At 40.8% G+C, this 17,440-nt stretch overlaps 1 protein-coding gene across 4 annotated transcripts in view; it reads left to right on the plus strand.

Moving 5' to 3' along the window:
* Window positions 1-17,440, plus strand: part of ROCK2 (Rho associated coiled-coil containing protein kinase 2) — a 102,735-nt gene that overhangs the window by 38,493 nt on the left and 46,802 nt on the right. For all 4 annotated transcript variants that reach the window (XM_065055907.1, XM_065055908.1, XM_065055909.1 and 1 more), the window contains exons 2-3: window positions 5,725-5,806; window positions 15,234-15,334. In XM_065055907.1, the coding sequence (XP_064911979.1) occupies window positions 5,725-5,806; window positions 15,234-15,334 (183 nt within the window). The remainder of the gene's footprint in view (window positions 1-5,724; window positions 5,807-15,233; window positions 15,335-17,440) is intronic.

Below are 17,440 nucleotides of genomic sequence, written 5' to 3' on the forward strand. Positions count from 1 at the left end.
GCTGGGGCAGCTGGGCCATGTGTTGTCCCCAGAGATGGCCGCTGCTGCCAAGATGGCCAGGAACTCTGCACCAGTAGGAGAGTGTTGCAAAAATACCTAGTTTGGACTTTTCTCTTGGAGAACAATCCGTGGAGAATGCTTTAGCATGTTTGCTCGGAGCAAAAGGCTTTTGATGGGGCCAGAGCTGTCTTTGCCAACAGTGCTTTTGTTTGGAAGCTGCTATTTTTGGCCTGTTCACTTCTGAGCCTTTTGTAATGGCAGAAGGAGGAAGCGAACAGTGAAATCACTTTAATAACATATTTCCTGGTTGAAGTGACTTATCTGTGAGGCCTAGACAGAGGAGATGTCATTTCCTGGATTACTTCTCTTCAGCCTGAACAGTCTGTTTTACTGTGTAATGTTTTGACCCAGCTTCTTAATTGGAGTACAATTTTAATGTTAAGTAATGTAAACTAGGCCTTTTAATGAAAATGCAAAGCTTTAAGGAAACACCTTTTGACAAAATCCTAATGTGCAAGACAAGTCTTTCATAAACTACATGTTGATATGACGTTGAAAATCCCTTACCTAAAAATTACATTCAAGAGCTTAAAATCTTGTCTTTAAGAATTTGATAGTAAGTTTTGTTCACAGGGATTAGAAAAAAACAAACCAAAACAACACTTTCTGTTCCTTGTGATGCTGATACTAATCACCTGTTTTTGATACCAACTGCAACTGACTGTTCTCAAGAGTTAGGACACTTCCACATAGTTAAGAATAGGCAGTTCTGCTTGTCTCAGATTTCTGTTCATTCATAGCTACTTGTGAAAATTGTTACCAGAAGTCCATGAAAAGGAGACAGAAAGAGCTAATAAAAAAGTTGCTGTAAATATGAATCTCAGGTTTTATAGCCCAAAAAGTGGCCGTGGAATCAGAATGACATGGGGAAAAAAACAGTGACATCTGAAATAATAATATACAGCTCAGTTTATATTGGAAATTATGGTTGTTTGGATCTTGTAATCCACCTTCACTGTTGGACTGTCAGGGTTGATAACTTTATTATTTTCCCTGACTTTGTGCTTAAAATATAAGTAGTGCACACTGTAAATGTTTTACTTGCTCAACCTCTAAAATGCATGAAAAACATTAGAATATCAAGTGACCTTGCCTCTCTTTCCCCCTCACCCCAAAATAAGAAGAACACAAATATGCCTCATTGGTTTGTGTTGTCACAGAGTGCTTTTACATCTGCCTTAAAATGTCTGCCCAATTGTTAGTGATCATTAAATTATCCTTTGAACAGCAGTAAAAGAAAAATGTGAAAGGAGTGATAAATAAGGTGTTAGACTGTGAAGAAAGATTGAGTAAGAAGGTGCTCAGCTCTAAAGAAGTAGTTTTTATTTTTGAATCTGGGCAGTAAAAATGAGAACAGTCATTAATTGGAAAAAAAAAAAACATGCTCAGGACCAATTGTGAAACTCTAATTGCATTAAGGGATTCTAAAGAGTAAGAAATACTCTTGATACTGTAAATAGATACTGTGAACTACAGTCAAATGTTAATGCAGTTATATTGCAAATATATTAACATTACTATAGCTTCGGGTTCTATTCGATGTTGGAGTTAGGTGTTGTGTGTAGATTACCAGGCAATTGGAATTGAGACTTCATTGCACTGGGTGAAATTATAAAACATGACCCAGCTGTTCTCCATCAGGACATTCCATACAGTCCTTTTCTACACGTGGAAAGGTGAAGATCCATATTTCTGCTGATACACTGTGCTACAGAATGTGAGCTATCCTTTTTTGGAAGGCAGTGTTTGCTAAATAAAGGGTTTGGTATTATAGATTCTATTATGTTATTTTGCAGGAAATCACCTCAAGTCAGAGTACTTTCCGTGGGATTTGTCCAGGTCATTGGGCAGTTCCTCTGCGACCCATGCAATGATTAATCCACACGTATTTAACAACTTGGTTACTTTGGTTTAGTTTTATTGCATGTTTTGTAAAAATGTCATAATATTTAAGAATAGGTGCTAAGTTCTGAAAGGTGAGTGCGACGTCCTAGCACATCACTCCATTATCTGTAGTGGGTCTTGTGGGGACACTTGTGGTCAAGACTGAAATCATGCCTATAAATGGTGGCTTAAAAGTAACTAACGGTTGATACTGTGTCTTCTTCATTTACTTGCCTTTTTACTTATTAACACTGTTTTATGTTTCTTTTTGTAAGGAAGTTCTGAAATGTGATGTGTAAGACCTTTGCCACACAATTTGTGTTACATAGATTCAAGAGTAAAATTCCACTTTGTGTGGTGGTGGAAATATTTTAGGTGTTACAATCACAGATGGGTGGAGGTTGACAAGGACCTCTTGAGATCACCTAATCCAACTCCCCTGCTCAATGCAGGATCAGCTGGAGTAGGTTTCCTGGGACCATGTCCAGTCAGGATTTTAATATCTCCACTGATGGAGACTCCACAGCATCTCTGGGCAGCTGGTGCCAGTGTTTGGCCACCCTCACAGGAGAAAAGTGTTTTCTTGTGTTCAGGTGGAACTTAATGTGTTTTACCTTGTGCCTGTTGTCTCTTGCCCTGTCAGCAAGCACTACCCTTTTTTCATTCATTCCCATCAGGTATCACAGTGTCACAGTATGTTTGGGATTGGAAGGGACCTCAAAAGATCATCTAGTCCAATCCCCCTGCTGGAGCAGGAACGCCTAGGTGAGGTCGCACAGGAACATGTCCAGGTGGGTTTTGAGTGTCTCCAGAGAAGGAGACTCCACAACCTCCCTGGGCAGCCTGTTCCAGGCTCTGTCACCCTTACTGAGAAGAAGTTTCTTCTCAAATTTAAGCGGAACCTCTTGTGTTCCAGCTTGATCCCATTACCCCTTGTCCTATCATTGTTTGCCACCGAGAAGAGCCTGGCTCCATCCTCATGGCACTCACCCTTTATATATTTATAAACATTAATGAGGTCCCCCCTTAGTCTCCTCTTCTCCAAACTAAAGAGACCCAGCTCCCTCAGCCTTTCTTCATAAGGGAGGTGCTCCACTCCCTTAGTCATCTTGGTTGCCCTACGCTGGACCCTCTCCAGCAGTTCCCTGTCCTTCTGGAACTGAGGGGCCCAGAACTGGACACAATACTCCAGATGTGGTCTCACCAGGGCAGAGTAGAGGGGAAGGAGGACCTCTCTCGATCTACTAACCACCCCCCTTGTAATACACCCCAGGATGCCATTGGCCTTCCTGGCCACAAGGGCACAGTGCTGGCTCATGGTCATCCTGTTGTCCACCAGGACCCCCAGGTCCCTTTCCCCTACACTGCTCTCTAATACGTAATTTCCCAACCTATACTGGAACCTGGGGTTGTTGCTGCCCAGATGCAGGACTCTACACTTTCCCTTGTTAAATTTCATCAGGTTATTCCCCGCCCAACTCTCCAGCCTGTCCAGGTCCCGCTGGATGGCAGCACAGCCTTCTGGCGTGTCAGCCACTCCTCCCAGCTTGGTGTCATCAGCAAACTTGCTGATAGTACACTCAATTCCCTCGTCCAAATCGTTAATGAATATATTGAATAATATTGGCCCCAGCACTGACCTCTGAGGCACTCCACCAGATACTGGCCTCCAACTAGACTCCGCACCATTGACTACCACTCTCTGGCTTCTCTCCTTAAGCCAGTTTGCAACCCACCTCACTACTCTATTGTCTAGACCACACCTCCTCAACTTAGCTGTGAGGATGCTGTGGGAGACTGTGTCAAAGGCTTTACTGAAGTCAAAGTAGACCACATCCACCGCTCTGCCATCATCCATCCACCTTGTTACATTCTCATAAAAGGCTATGAGGTTGGTCAAGCACGACTTAACCTTGGTAAAGCCATGCTGACTGCCCCTAATAACCCTCTTATCCTTGATATGCCTTGAGTTGGCACCAAGGATAAGCTGTTCCATTACTTTCCCAGGGACAGAGGTGAGGCTGACCGGTCTATAATTACCCGGGTCCTCCTTCTTGCCCTTTTTGAAGACTGGAGTGACATTTGCTTTCCTCCAATCCTTGGGCACCTCTCCCGTTTCCCAAGACTTGGCAAAGATGATGGAGAGTGGTCCAGCAATGACTTCAGCCAGCTCCCTCAGCACCCGTGGATGCATCTTATCTGGACCCATGGATTTATGGGTACTTATACACGTTGATGAGATCCCCTGCCCTGAGTCTTCTCCAGGCTGAAGAGTCCCAGCTCGCTGAGCCTCTCTCTCCTCTTAGAAGAAATACCCCAGTGCTTTAACCTTCATAGCTCTTGGCTGGACTCCGTCCAGTACATCCTTACCTTTCTTGGGGTAGAGATCGCAGTCTTCTGGGCCTAGTCTTTCAGCCAGTTTTTGATCCACTTCATTTGTCTAACCCATACTTTGTCAGCTTGTCTATCATGCTTCCCAAGACAATTTAATTTGTTAGGAGGTTAAAAAAAAAAAGGCAGTTGAGTATCTTAATTTTGAAAATGTACTTAATCATTAATGGTTTTTGTGGTGAAAAGCAATATCTCCACAGATGAGAAAGACTTCTTTGTGTATGTATGTATTTAGGACAGTCTGGCATTCAAAATAATCTTGGACTTTACCTTTAGCTCTGTCCAGGTACATATGTTATTAGAATGAGTATAATAATTTTAGTGATATTTGCAAGTGATGATCCCTTCCCAGATATGTTAAGAAAAAAAAAAAATCAAGTCAGCAGGTTGTTAGCTATAACTGAAGATATTAAGAAGACTGAAAAGCTGTTTAGTTCTGTTGGCTGCCTATTAATAAAAGTGATGTGGTCTCTGACTTAAATCTCTGTGATGCCCTGTCAAGAAGAAACCATTTCAGGGTTTTATTTCTAGAACAATTAATAAAGCTGCCAGTTCAGGCAGGACACTGAAGATGCTGAGTGTGATTCTGTGAATGGAATCTCTGGATCTTCTTAGTATCTGAAACTAATTTTTATTTGTCTTTGTGTAACTGGAAAGGGATTCATGTTTTGAAGAGTGTTTTTTTTTTAAGTTTTTCTAGGTTGCTGAAAGGTAGAATTGAGTTAGGTCTTGTACCTATTTTTTAGTTTGCCATTTGAAGCCGTCTCAGTTGTTTTCTATGGAGGCATCGATAATTGGTAGCAGAACAGCATGTGGAGTTCTGGCTTGTCTTCTGTTGAGTCACTTAAAAAAAGTAATCCAGTCTTGTGAGCTTGAATTATGTTGTGAATTGTCTTATTCAGTTTAGATCATGTCTTGCTTCCAGGAAGAAAAACGTTTAGCTTTTGTTTGAATACCCAGAATGAGAAGGTAGAGAGACTGTGATCTAAGCAGTAATATGGATAATACGAACAAAGCTTTTGACTATGCAGGAAAAATATAATGGAAAGAAGTAAATCAGATTGACTGAACTAAGTATCTCAAATCAGTGTTTAATGAGTAAGATTACTTACTGGTTAAGATTAAAACTACTACTGCAGTTTAAGTCCCAGTCCCACTAATCAGTGGTAATGTATCTGTACTGTTTATAGACCAACTTGGAGCCAGTGGTGTGTGTTAGCTCCTTCATAGTGACTGCTTTATAAACATACTTGAGAGCTTGTTTGGTTTGCCTACTAGGAATGTAATGCGTGAGTTGAATAATATGTAATCAGTCTCAGTGTAGTACTTTTAAAAAAGTTGTTAATTATAATGTTAGAACTCAATTAACTTATTTTTATTTCTTTTCAGGATGGCTTGAATTCTTTGGTCCTTGATCTGGATTATCCAGCGCTGAGAAAGAACAAGAACATCGATAATTTCTTAAACAGATGTAAGTTGCCAGTGGCCCTTAAACAATGGCATTGTTGTGATCTCAGTCATAGGGAGCTGAGTGGTCAGAAATGCATTACTGGTTTTCATTTTACTGATTTTTTTTATAACTGAGCTTCTATATTCAGAAGGCTTTGGAGGACCATTTGGTACAGAGAAGTTTCATTTTGGGGAGTCATTGTATTGCTGAAAATATATTGGAAAATACTAACTCTAGGTTGTAATTTTTCCAACTACATTTGGAAAAATCCTTTTATGTTGTTTTTATCTTAAATGAGTGCAGTGGCATAATTTGCAAAGCACATACCAGTTATTATTCTTTATGAATTAATTACTCAAAAATGTATCATTGTATATACAGTCTTACTTAATCTAACAGAGAAGTCATCTGTTGACTTTTAGACTTTTTAGAACATTTTTGAACCTTTGTGTAAATATTTGTGATTCCCACCACATTAATTGTATGCAGAATCTGGGAGTGTATTGAGTGTATGAAAACGGAAGTCTCTTACATCAGAGTAGCTGTATTTTGTCTTTTAAAGTGTTTTCTGTCCATGGCCTGAACATTCTTGCTGTCTGTCTTCCCTTTTTAGAAGGCTTTTGCTTCCTCTCCTACTCTAGGTTCCCTCCCATTATTGTAGTAAATATTATTAAGCATCTGATGTGGCCTGCAAGCTACCAGCAGTGACAGAAAACCAAAAATATACTTTGATATATTTATATATGTCGAGGGTTAAGATTGCGGGGTGACAATAAAACCCTGGCAGATGTATTGTTAACCCCCTCTCCCCGCCGACTTCCCCCTTTTTGCCCCTCCCTCTCCCCCCTTTCCACTAAGGAGAGGCGATTGGGAGGAAAAGAAGGACAGAGAGAAGAGAGTTGGAAAAAATTAAAGAGGTTTTACTAATGCTACTAATAAGGATAGAGAAAATAATACAAAATATACAAAACCAATCTTGAAAGTCTCAGCAACTGCAGAACTGGCACCTGAAGTCCTGGATTGGACTCTGCAGCCAACTGGAGCTGGATTCAGTCTCTCACTAGGCCTCAGTTCGCAGGGACGACTAGCAAGGTCCTCTCCTAATGTCAGCCATAAGGAAAAGGGAAACGGCAAAAAGGGACGAGATCCTTGTGATCTCCCACTTTTATATGAAGTATTCACGTGAATGGAATGTTATACACAGTTGGTCAGTTTCTTGGTCACCGGTTTCTCGTCGCCCCTCTAGCGAGATGTCCATCCGTGCTTATCAATAAGTTTGCATTCCATTGCTAGGTTTACCAAAACATGTATCTGGTTCTCCAGGAAAATGCAGTTAATATGAAGGCTTTAGCTGACAGGCAAATTCACTAAAAGAGAAACTTGTTTTTAACAAAACCAGGACAATATATTTTATACAATTTATATATTTATATACAATTTTATTACTGCCTTTTTTTAACAATCAGCTGACATTTTACAGTTGAAATAACTACTAGCTAAAGAAAATTCTGAGATGGGTTACAGAAAAAATCCACAGTAGTTAATGAAGAGTTTTCAGGGGTGCACTTCATCCTTACCTGTTGAACTTTAAAAAAGCAAGTAAGAGCTGACTATTTTGGTTCACATGTAATGTGGCTGTTCATCTCTTTTGAGAGTCACCCATGTAACTTCTCTCCTGTTTCTGTACTGCCTGGAGAGAATGAAAATAGCATGGCATATCTTCTGTAATTTATGCCTTTTTAAAATATATTTTTGAAATGAGAATTTTGTAAACACTTGAAGCTGGTACTGTTTTGGCGTTGCAACTGAAAGAATCAGTCCTGCCACGGCGATTTGGTTCAAAGTCCTTTCTGACACAAGTGTTGTTGTGGTTACTTGTAAACTAGGTTGGGGAACTGAGCAGAATGAATGCAAGGAGTGGGGTGGTTAGTTCGCTTCACTGATATTTGTGCCAGCACAAAGGGAGCTGCTTGGGTGCAGGAAAAACCAGGAGGGCAGTTGGGTTCTTACTGGCATTGCCATTTAATGTGATTTAAAGTTGCTGAAGCCTTACTTATCTCTTGTCGTTTTGGAAACTGTTCTGGGGGTAGCAATTATCAGTGGACATGAAGGAGCGTACAGGTGCTTGCTGAAGCCTCTTGTTAGCATGGATTTGGAGAAAGACTTGGCAACTAATGTAAGGATTTATGGAACAGTAAGTTGCTGCTCCCTTAGGTTAGGGAACTGTGAGTTCTTGTCTCTTCTGATTTTTCTCAGCATCTGAAGAGCTATAGCAAATGTCTGGATGAGAATTATTGTGAAAAGGTTGTGACAGACTCTGACAAGCAGTGCGTGCAGGGTCCTGGAGCCTGTGTCCCCCCATCCAGGCTCCTGAGGCAGCGCAGGGAGGTGACGGGGCTGCCATGCAAGTGACACTGCGGTGCCAGGTGAAGCTGCTGGGGCGGGGTCGGTGCTGACGGTTTTTTTAATCCATGTTACACAAATATTCAAAAATTGTGGAGAAGACTGCAATAATCATTGTGCTTTCACTCAATCACTTAATTCTTCCATCATAGCACTTTGAGAAGGGAATTATTTTTTCTACCGTATTCCCAAAGGTTTAAATACACCTTACGTCAGACCTACTGCAAACCATTACTAATCAGGTCAATGTTTTATTAATAGCTTATTTTAATTTAAAAATGAAATAGTTTGCATCTCAGCTGAGACCTTAATTGATATTCAGCTCAACTCATAGTTTCAAGCTGAAACTCGAATGTTTTAACTCACTTCACAAAGCTACAATTTATTAATTGCCTGTACTATAGGAGTGTCATATATCCTGTTTCTGTGGCCACTTTGCAGAATGAACATCTTTGTGTGTTTAATATGCAGGAAACGTTTTCATTGCCTGCTTCCCCTTACTATTTTGATTTCTTACCTCTTTCTCTACAGCACTGAACCAAAGCAGAGCATGTATTTATCATAAGAGGCACATAAGGATCTCGTATAAAAGTACAACTATTCCTTTTCAGCCTTCTGTATTGCTTTAATCAATTCTTAGGAGTTTGGTTAAATTGCTGCTTTTCTGGAGTGTTCATGGGACAGGAAAGCATAACGTAACATCTAATTCCCAAAACAATGAGAGGAATCTCCTAGTCCTCTGAGAGCAAAAACTCACTTGCTTATTTTAGAAAAGAAGCTCGAGCTTTCCGGCATGGGCTCGGTGTAACAAATCTTTATTGGTCTTCTTTTCTTAATGTCATCTAGGCTATGACAACAGGTTGAATCAATTCTTCCAAGTCACTTTTTCTGTTATCTGAGATTTGCCAAGTGTTCAATCATGTCTTAGTAGCTTGTGCTTTTTTCAGTCTACTATGCAGGTACTATATAACCTCTTAACTACTTTAACTTCTGGGAGAAGAAAGTTCAATAATTAAGCAGTTGTGCTAAGCAACAGTTAAACATATTCAGTCATGTGTAATGTTATCATCAGGAATAGAAGGGCACGAAGAATGGATTTTGAGGAATTCCAAGGAGCAGCACAAGGAGTGATGCCTTCAGCAGGCCTGGTACAATCCAGAAGCCTTGACTGCCTAAATGGATCAGTGACTTCCTATGTGTTATCCAGCATCACTCAAAAATTGGAAACTTCTGGTGTTGAAATTATTTGCTGATGTTTTGGAGGCTGGCAGACTTCTGGAGTGCAATGGCACTGGACGTATTGAGAGTAGAAGGAACTTGTAGAACAGGTGTGTCACTCGTGTGGCAGCTTTGCCAACCCCCTGAATAAACCTCCTGGAAAGCTGCTGTTGCCGTTTTCCTCTCCAAGCAGACACTACTTTCTTAGATGCATCTGTTAAGACTAACATCTTGCAAAAGTAACAGTTTTGGTTCCTTCTTTACATTTTGTTATACCTCTTGAAGTTGCTGAATCATATGCCAGCCATGCGGTTACCAAAAGAAACGCGTTGCCTGGTGTGGTGTTAATTCCTATTGTGATTGTGATTCTCTGTGCTCCATACTTCCTGTCAGTGACACAGATGAAATGTCAGATTCCAAAAAGAATCTTAGAGATGTAGTGCAATGTAGATCTTACATTGAGTTAATGAGGTAATTGCCCCTCTGGTTTTCTCTTGGCTGCTTTAAGGCCACTCCTTGCCAGATCTTTGCAGTCACCTTGGCAGGTCGGGCTCTGGTTCCATTCTTAATGATGTTCTGGTAAGAGAAGTGAGGGGAGAGGTATGAAATAAGCAAGATATCCCAAGCAGAGCATGATTTAGAGCCACAGTGTTTAAGATAGAATGTCTTAGGTGTATAAACAAGTTATATGTCAGTGTTATTAACCACTTTTCCATTTGGGTACTTGGTAGATACAATGCAATTCAGTTCTGCCATCAGGCTTGCTTTCATTAAATACGGGATGCTGTCCCCTGCAAGTCAGAGAACTGCCACTTTCTCTTTCCCTATGTTCAACTCCTTTAGTTATACAAGACAAAATACTTCTGTCCCTGTTTCTTTTCTCTGGAGGGGGAAACACCCCCCTGTCTGAAGCTATGCCTGCTAGTTTCTGCTGCTTCTGCAACATGTCCAGCAGCTTCTTATTCCTTGCATACCTCTGACCAGGTGTTAGTATGCACCCCTGATTACTTCAGTCTTTCTGTTGTGCTTTTTGTTTGTTTTTGGGCGGGTGTGGGATTGCAGCACTTCCTGGCTGAACTTCAGTTTAACTTCTGGCCAGACTTTTGCCTAGGGCAGCAACTTTTGACTTAATGTGCTCCATTGACTGACTGCATCTGGTCTGTGGGGATAAAACTGCACTTTTACATTTTTATTCCTCATATCTACACACTCCAGAACTGCCTGATGCATGTTCCTTTTGACTTCTAGGAAAATAACCTGGATATAAACACTTTTTTTTCTTAAAGAGCAGGAAAGCTTTGTTTTCACCTCTTCCCTATTCCCCCTTACTCTTCTAGTAAGGTATTTGTTCAATTTTCACAAGCACTTGTAACCTTCAGCCACATTCTTGCTGCCAGCTGCCAGTGACTGATCCAAACACCCTGCCCTTTCAGAACGTTGAAGCTTCATTTGTTTAAAGGTTATGGTGCCATTTTCAAGTAGTAAATCAAAAGCTGTCTTTAAACACTCCCGCTATCCAGCATTCCTGGTCCTTCCTGTGTTGAGGAGAAACCTGAGCCATATGTGATGACATTCTCATATTTTAGGACCTTTGCTCAAATGTCACAATATTTTTATAAGATTCCAGTATATTCTGGGGCTGGGCAGTCCCTCTGATGTCTTTCTTTAAACCTGACATTTTTCTTTTGTGGAGCTTTGTGCTGTTGCAATTTGCAAGGCTGTAAGATATTATACAATCTGTGGTACCAGTGCATACAGATATCACAAATGTTCAAACTCATTTGTGTGAAATCTTCTGAAAATTCACTCCTCTAGTAAAAGGATAGTGTTTGAAAGGCCTCTTGTACCTTGAATTAGATCGTGTTATGTGATATATGACCGAAATCGTACAATCCAGCATGTTGCAGTTACAACGTTGCTTCATGGTTTCTCTGAGCTTGCCTTGTTGCAGCCTGTTTTTTGTTTCATGTTAGTTCCATGTTTTGGTTATCTATACCATATCTGTTACATTTTATAACAAAATAGGCAATTCATATGTATAACTGATACCTCCACAATACCTGCATCCCTAGATGGTACTATTGTTTTTAACTAAGATTATTAAATCTTTTAGTAGAGCAAGTAGGATTTCTTCATCCTCAGTGTTTCACAGGGTGATAAAACAGGTACCTCCTCAGGTGGTATCTCATTTGCTTACTTCATATATTGTTGGGTTTTTCACTGCTTAACTGCAGTGTCCAATGCCTAAACAGTTTCACTGCAGTTGTATTAAAATTGTTTGTGATTTCTGTATTGTATTTTGAACAGTTATTCCTGTGAGTTTCTGTCCAGTAATGGAACAATGTAAAACTACACCCCGCTCTCCCAACATGTTTCTATCCCTGCTATCTCATCTCACACATCTGAAAACATTTGAAACATCTCAGGAACAATTGATTCCGCTCTCTTGTGAGATGCAACATCTGGGGACAGACTTTTTAGCAGGGCTTGTTATGACAGGACAAGGGGTGATGGTTTGAAACTAAAAGAGGGGAGATTAAGGCTGGACATGAGGAAGAAATTTTTTACAATGAGGCTGGTGAAACACTGGTTGCCCAGAGAGGTTGTAGATGCCCCATCCCTGGAGACATCCAAGGCCAAAGTGGATAGGGCTCTGAGCAACCTGATCTAGTTGAAGATGTCCCTGCTCATTGCAGGGGGGTTGAACTAGATGAGCTTTGAAGGTCCATTCCAACCCAAACTATTCTACTATTCTAAGCTGAACAATCCCAGTTCCCTCACCTTCCCTATTAGCATCATGTGGTCCCACCCTCTAAGCATCTTAGTGGCCTTTCATTAAGCTAGGGCATGTTTTGATATTGTTGCACTGAGGAGCCCATCACTAGACTCAGCATTCCAGCTACGGTCTCACAAGTGGCAGAGGGGAGAAATCACTTCCCTCAACCTACTGATTGTGCATTTACCAATGCAGTCCTGTATGCAATTGGTGCAAAGGCTTGCTGCTCGTTCTCTTTGTTCATCTTGTTGTCCATAAGGGCTCTCAGGTCTTCTTTGTCAAGGTGCCTTCCAACTGGTGAGAATCATCTTGCACTGTAGTGTGGTGTCCTTCCACCCCAGGTGCAGGACTCTGCATTTGCCTTTGAACTTTGTGAGGTTCCTGTCACCTCATTTACCCATCCTGCCCAGGTCCCTCTTATAAGCAGCCCTGCCCTCCAGTGTATGAACTTTGAACCGTTGACCAGCAAGTTTTCCATCCACCTTGTAATTTCTCTGTGCGATGCATGTTGTCCTGGTTTGACTACAACGATACTTTGAGATGCTGTGTTGAAAGTCATGCTACGGTCAAGGAGAGGAAATATCTACTGCTGTCGCCTTGTCCACCAAGGCAGATGCTTCCTCATGGAAGACAATCAGGTTAATGAAACAGAGTTTGTCTTTTTTAGATGCATTCTGACTGTTCCCATCCTTTCTTGTCCATTAGGTGTTTGGAAGTTCATTCCAGAGGGACGTGTTCTGTGGTCATTGTGGGCAGTGAGGTTAGGCTTCTGTTCCAGCCTGTAGCTTTCTGGACCCTCCTTGTTGTCCTTCTAGAACCTGGAGATGACATTTGCCCTTCACCTGTCATCAGGAGGCTCCTCAAGTTGCCATGACCTTTCAAAGGTGATAAAGAACATCCTCGTAATGGTGTTGACAGGGCTCCTTCAGCATGCTCAGATGCATCCTGTGTCATCTCATGGCCTGTGTAGGTCAAGTTTGCTTTATTGGTCCTTAACTCTGAATTCCTCTACTGTGACACCTGACTGCCCCACACTCTCCTGTTAGCCGTGTGGAGCTGGGAGGCCTGTGAGCAGAGCTTGCCAGTGAAGTCTGAGGCAAAAAAAGCATTGAGTGCTTTTATCTTCTCCATCTCATTTGGCACTAAATCCCCTACCTCACTGAGAGCAGCAGGCCCACGTTTATCTCATTATTTCTTTTATTGCCAGTGTATTTATCAAGGCTCTTGTTTTCCTTCATAGTCCTGGCTAGTTTCAGTTCCAGCTGAGCTTGGCTTTCCCAATTCCATCCTTACGCACTTGGAAGATTCCTGCTGGGTAGTCCATCCCTTCCTCTATGTTCGAAACCTTTGTTTTTTGTGCTTGAGTTGAGGCCGAGGTTGCCCATTCAGCCAAACTGGCTCTCTGCCATGCCTGCTCCATTTCTAGCTAACTAGAACAGACCATTCTGTGCTATATATGTGTCATCTTTGAAGATCAACCCACTCTTCTACCCTCCACAGCAGTGTCCCATGGGATCCGGTCACTGAGGTTGTTGAACAAGCTGTAGTCTGTTCTCCTGACATCCGAGGTCTGCTATTTTCCTTCCTCAGTTCTCTCAGGATATTAAATTCCACCATCTCATGGTTGCTTCAGCCAAGGCTGCCACAGGCTTTGTCATCCCTGGTCAGTTCATTCTTGTTTCTGAGTAGCAGATCAGAGTGCTTCCCTGATTGGCCTTGGTGCTCTCTTGGGTCAAAATAAATGTTTTTGATGGTCAGGTATCTCCTGGGTTGCTTGTAGCCTGCCAGGTTGCTCTTTGTGAATCCACAGGAATGGTTAAACTATTTGCTAGATGTTCATTATCATTAACTCCCTGCTGACGATGTCATCTTTAATGTCATACTGAATTAACTGTATCTCTGATCTTTTTTTTTTCCTGTATTCAGATCACCTTTAATTCCTTTTCTTGGGATCAAATTGCATGGTCTTTGACCCTAAACAGGGGCTTTACAATACACACATCTGCTGCTCTCTGAGTATAAACTTCCACAGCTTTTAGGACAATGCTCCTCCCTGTAGAGATCTTGCTTCAGCCAACCTGTTCTGCTTAATTTTGTTCTTCCTCTAGGCCGGTATGGGGCCAGTGTCAAAGCCTGTCGCTTAAGAAAAGTTACCTCCACTATTATGGATTCCATTGATTGCTCCCACTATCTTTTGTCCTTGTAATAAGAATAGATTTTTAAAATGTGTTTAGCCAGGAATGCTACATTTACCAAATTAAAGAATCTAGGACCTAGCATGGTTTTATAATTCGTCAGAGGTCAGAATTTCACTGGTTTCCCTTACAGATTCCCGCAACTGCCAACAAGAAAAATACTGAAAAGACAGAGCTTATCTCCAGAATATTGTACCAGAGGATACTTGAACAGAGCATTATAGACCTATTTGTAAAAAGTGTAGAACAACACATGGAGTGAACACTATAACGCACTTTGAGATGGCCAGCAGTTACGCAAGCATAAGTAACCTTGAATTAATATTTCAAATGGAATGAATTGAGTCGATCTGAAGTCGTATCCCTGCGTGATCTGAAGCTGTACATGAAGGTTATTGAGTTATATTCCTCGCCGACTGACTGCAGTTGACCCCTCCAGGTGTGCAGAAGCAGGTTGCAGTAGCAGCGCTTTTGTGTGTGCCAGGTACTTCACGCCTGCCTTACCCGTGGCACGGCAGCGGGTCCTGGCAGCACAGCAGGTGGCAAGGAATAATCGCCTTGAAATTCCAGATAGGCATCTCTGGTTCTCTTCATTGCCAGAGTCTTCCTGTAAGCTTGTGAATGATTATTAGAGGTGTGAAATGAGAGTCAGCAAAGTCCAAAAGCCATTTCAGTTGTAACATCTAAAGGTAAATGGTTAAGAGGCTGTTAATAGTGACTGCAGACTTTGAGAATTGCCAAGAAGGCTCTAAATATTTAAATGAAAGTAGCTTATTTTGACTGTAAATGAAAATGAGAAAATTCTTTTGATAATGCGTGCGTTAATAGAATACTACTTTTATTTGATTTGTTTTAGACGAGAAGATTGTGGAAAAAATCCGAGCTTTACAAATGAAAGCTGAAGACTATGATGTCGTTAAGGTGATTGGAAGAGGGGCTTTTGGAGAAGTGCAGCTGGTAAGAATGTAATGATTTAATGATTAGACAGATTCATGGCCCTAGCCAAAACCTTACTCGATCTTGCATGCCTTACATCTAAAAATGCATTCTTTTGAAGGCTAAGTGTTTTTTTTTCTTGTATCATGAGATCATTTCTTTGCATAGTGAACAGTACATCTGAGTTTGAAATGTGATGGGTTGGAAAAGAAGTACTTGGCAAACAGTTTGCTATCCTTTGATTGAAATGAAAAGGTAGTTCATGGCAATTCTAAATTTTTTTGGCTGTAAGCATCACTGTATAATAATATCTGAAATTTATATAGGAAAGAGCAATCTAGTAGTGCAACAAAAAATTTTGGTTTATTCTTATAATTGTGATATGCTTGCTTTATATTTAACTGATATGATTAATGTAAGATTTTTTTAAGACACTTTTAACATTGCCCACTTGACATTGTGTCCTTCATAATATCTAATGTAAGAGTGGGATTACTTTTCAAATTTATATTGCAGAGAAATTCTATTTTTTAAAAAGGGCAATCAAAATACCAAAAATAACTTACTATATCATGCATAGTCTGCTTTTCATTTAATTTTGATTTTTCCTGGATTTCCAAGTCATACTGTGTAAGAAATAGCAAAAAAATGTGAGCATATGTATAAGATGCGTTGAAAGACTCCAAATAGAATCTGAGAATACAAACACCAGGGACAGGTTATCAGGAGCTAACAGATAAGTGCGTATCAGCTGATCCATGATATATGTCTGTGTAAGCTTTTTTTAAAAGAGAGATGTGAAGCAAGTCAATGGAGAGGGGAACAACTGTTTTGCAGCAATTGAAGCTTGTTATTTTGTTTACCACAAGGTTACAAAAATTACCCTTTTGCTTGTGCCTTTTGACATGGAACTGACATCGTACTGTTCTGTGCTAACTTTGCACTAGGAAGCTGGGAAAATTGTGTTGTCTTCTGTAATGTACAGCAATTTCGGAAAATACAAAGATTTTCTTGAGTATTGTTGAGGAATGTGGCAAGATGTTAGTCATGAAGTGCTTATAGGAGATACACAACATATAATGGCAATGCTTTTTTATACATTTATAAAAATATTTACATTTTTCCATGTTAGTGAAATTGGGTCGAATTGGGGAAAAAGAAACCAACTGTGACTAGCCTAACACTATGTGTTTGGCTCATGGGTGATTTGCAGATTTAGATGTAATTCATGTGGCTGTTAACAACATTTTACCAGAATTTCTGTTCCATTTATTTTGGTTATTTTTTAATGCAACTTCATCCAAATTTGACAACATGACAGTGTAGTTCCCTCTCACCTTTTTCTTTCTGGGTCATTTGCACTTCATTGTTGTCCAGAAGAATTTATAAATTATGGAGAGGAGTATTTTCAAAGATCTCCATTTTCCAATAAGTCTTTAAAGAATAAATAGGTATCTTGCAAATGCTTTTGTATCCTTGTTGGCAAGACATAAAAACAAACGCAAAACCTTCAGCAGAACCTTACTTATTTGAGAAGGGGCTGCTGCAGGGATCTTCATGAGAAGATGGTCTGTTCTTTGTCTCTTCACTGGCAGTCATGTCAAGTGGTTTATTTGAAGTCTTCTATAAGACATATAGGACAGGGAACTGCTGGAGAGGGTCCAGCGTAGGGCAACGAAGATGATTAAGGGAGTGGAGCACCTCCCTTATGAAGAAAGGCTGAGGGAGCTGGGTCTCTTTAGTTTGGAGAAGAGGAGACTAAGGGGGGACCTCATTAATGTTTATAAATATATAAAGGGTGAGTGCCATGAGGATGGAGCCAGGCTCTTCTCGGTGGCAAACAATGATAGGACAAGGGGTAATGGGATCAAGCTGGAACACAAGAGGTTCAACTTAAATTTGAGAAAAAACTTCTTCTCAGTAAGGGTGACAGACACTGGAACAGGCTGCCCAGGGAGGTTGTGGAGTCTCCTTCTCTGGAGACACTCAAAACCCACCTGGACATGTTCCTGTGCGACCTCACCTAGGCGTTCCTGCTCCAGCAGGGGGATTGGACTAGATGATCTTTTGAGGTCCCTTCCAATCCCAAACATACTGTGACACTGTGATACATTTTTGTCATTATAT

Source organism: Columba livia, chromosome 3 (assembly GCF_036013475.1).
Source record: "Columba livia isolate bColLiv1 breed racing homer chromosome 3, bColLiv1.pat.W.v2, whole genome shotgun sequence".
Classification (NCBI taxonomy): Eukaryota; Metazoa; Chordata; class Aves; order Columbiformes; family Columbidae; genus Columba; species Columba livia.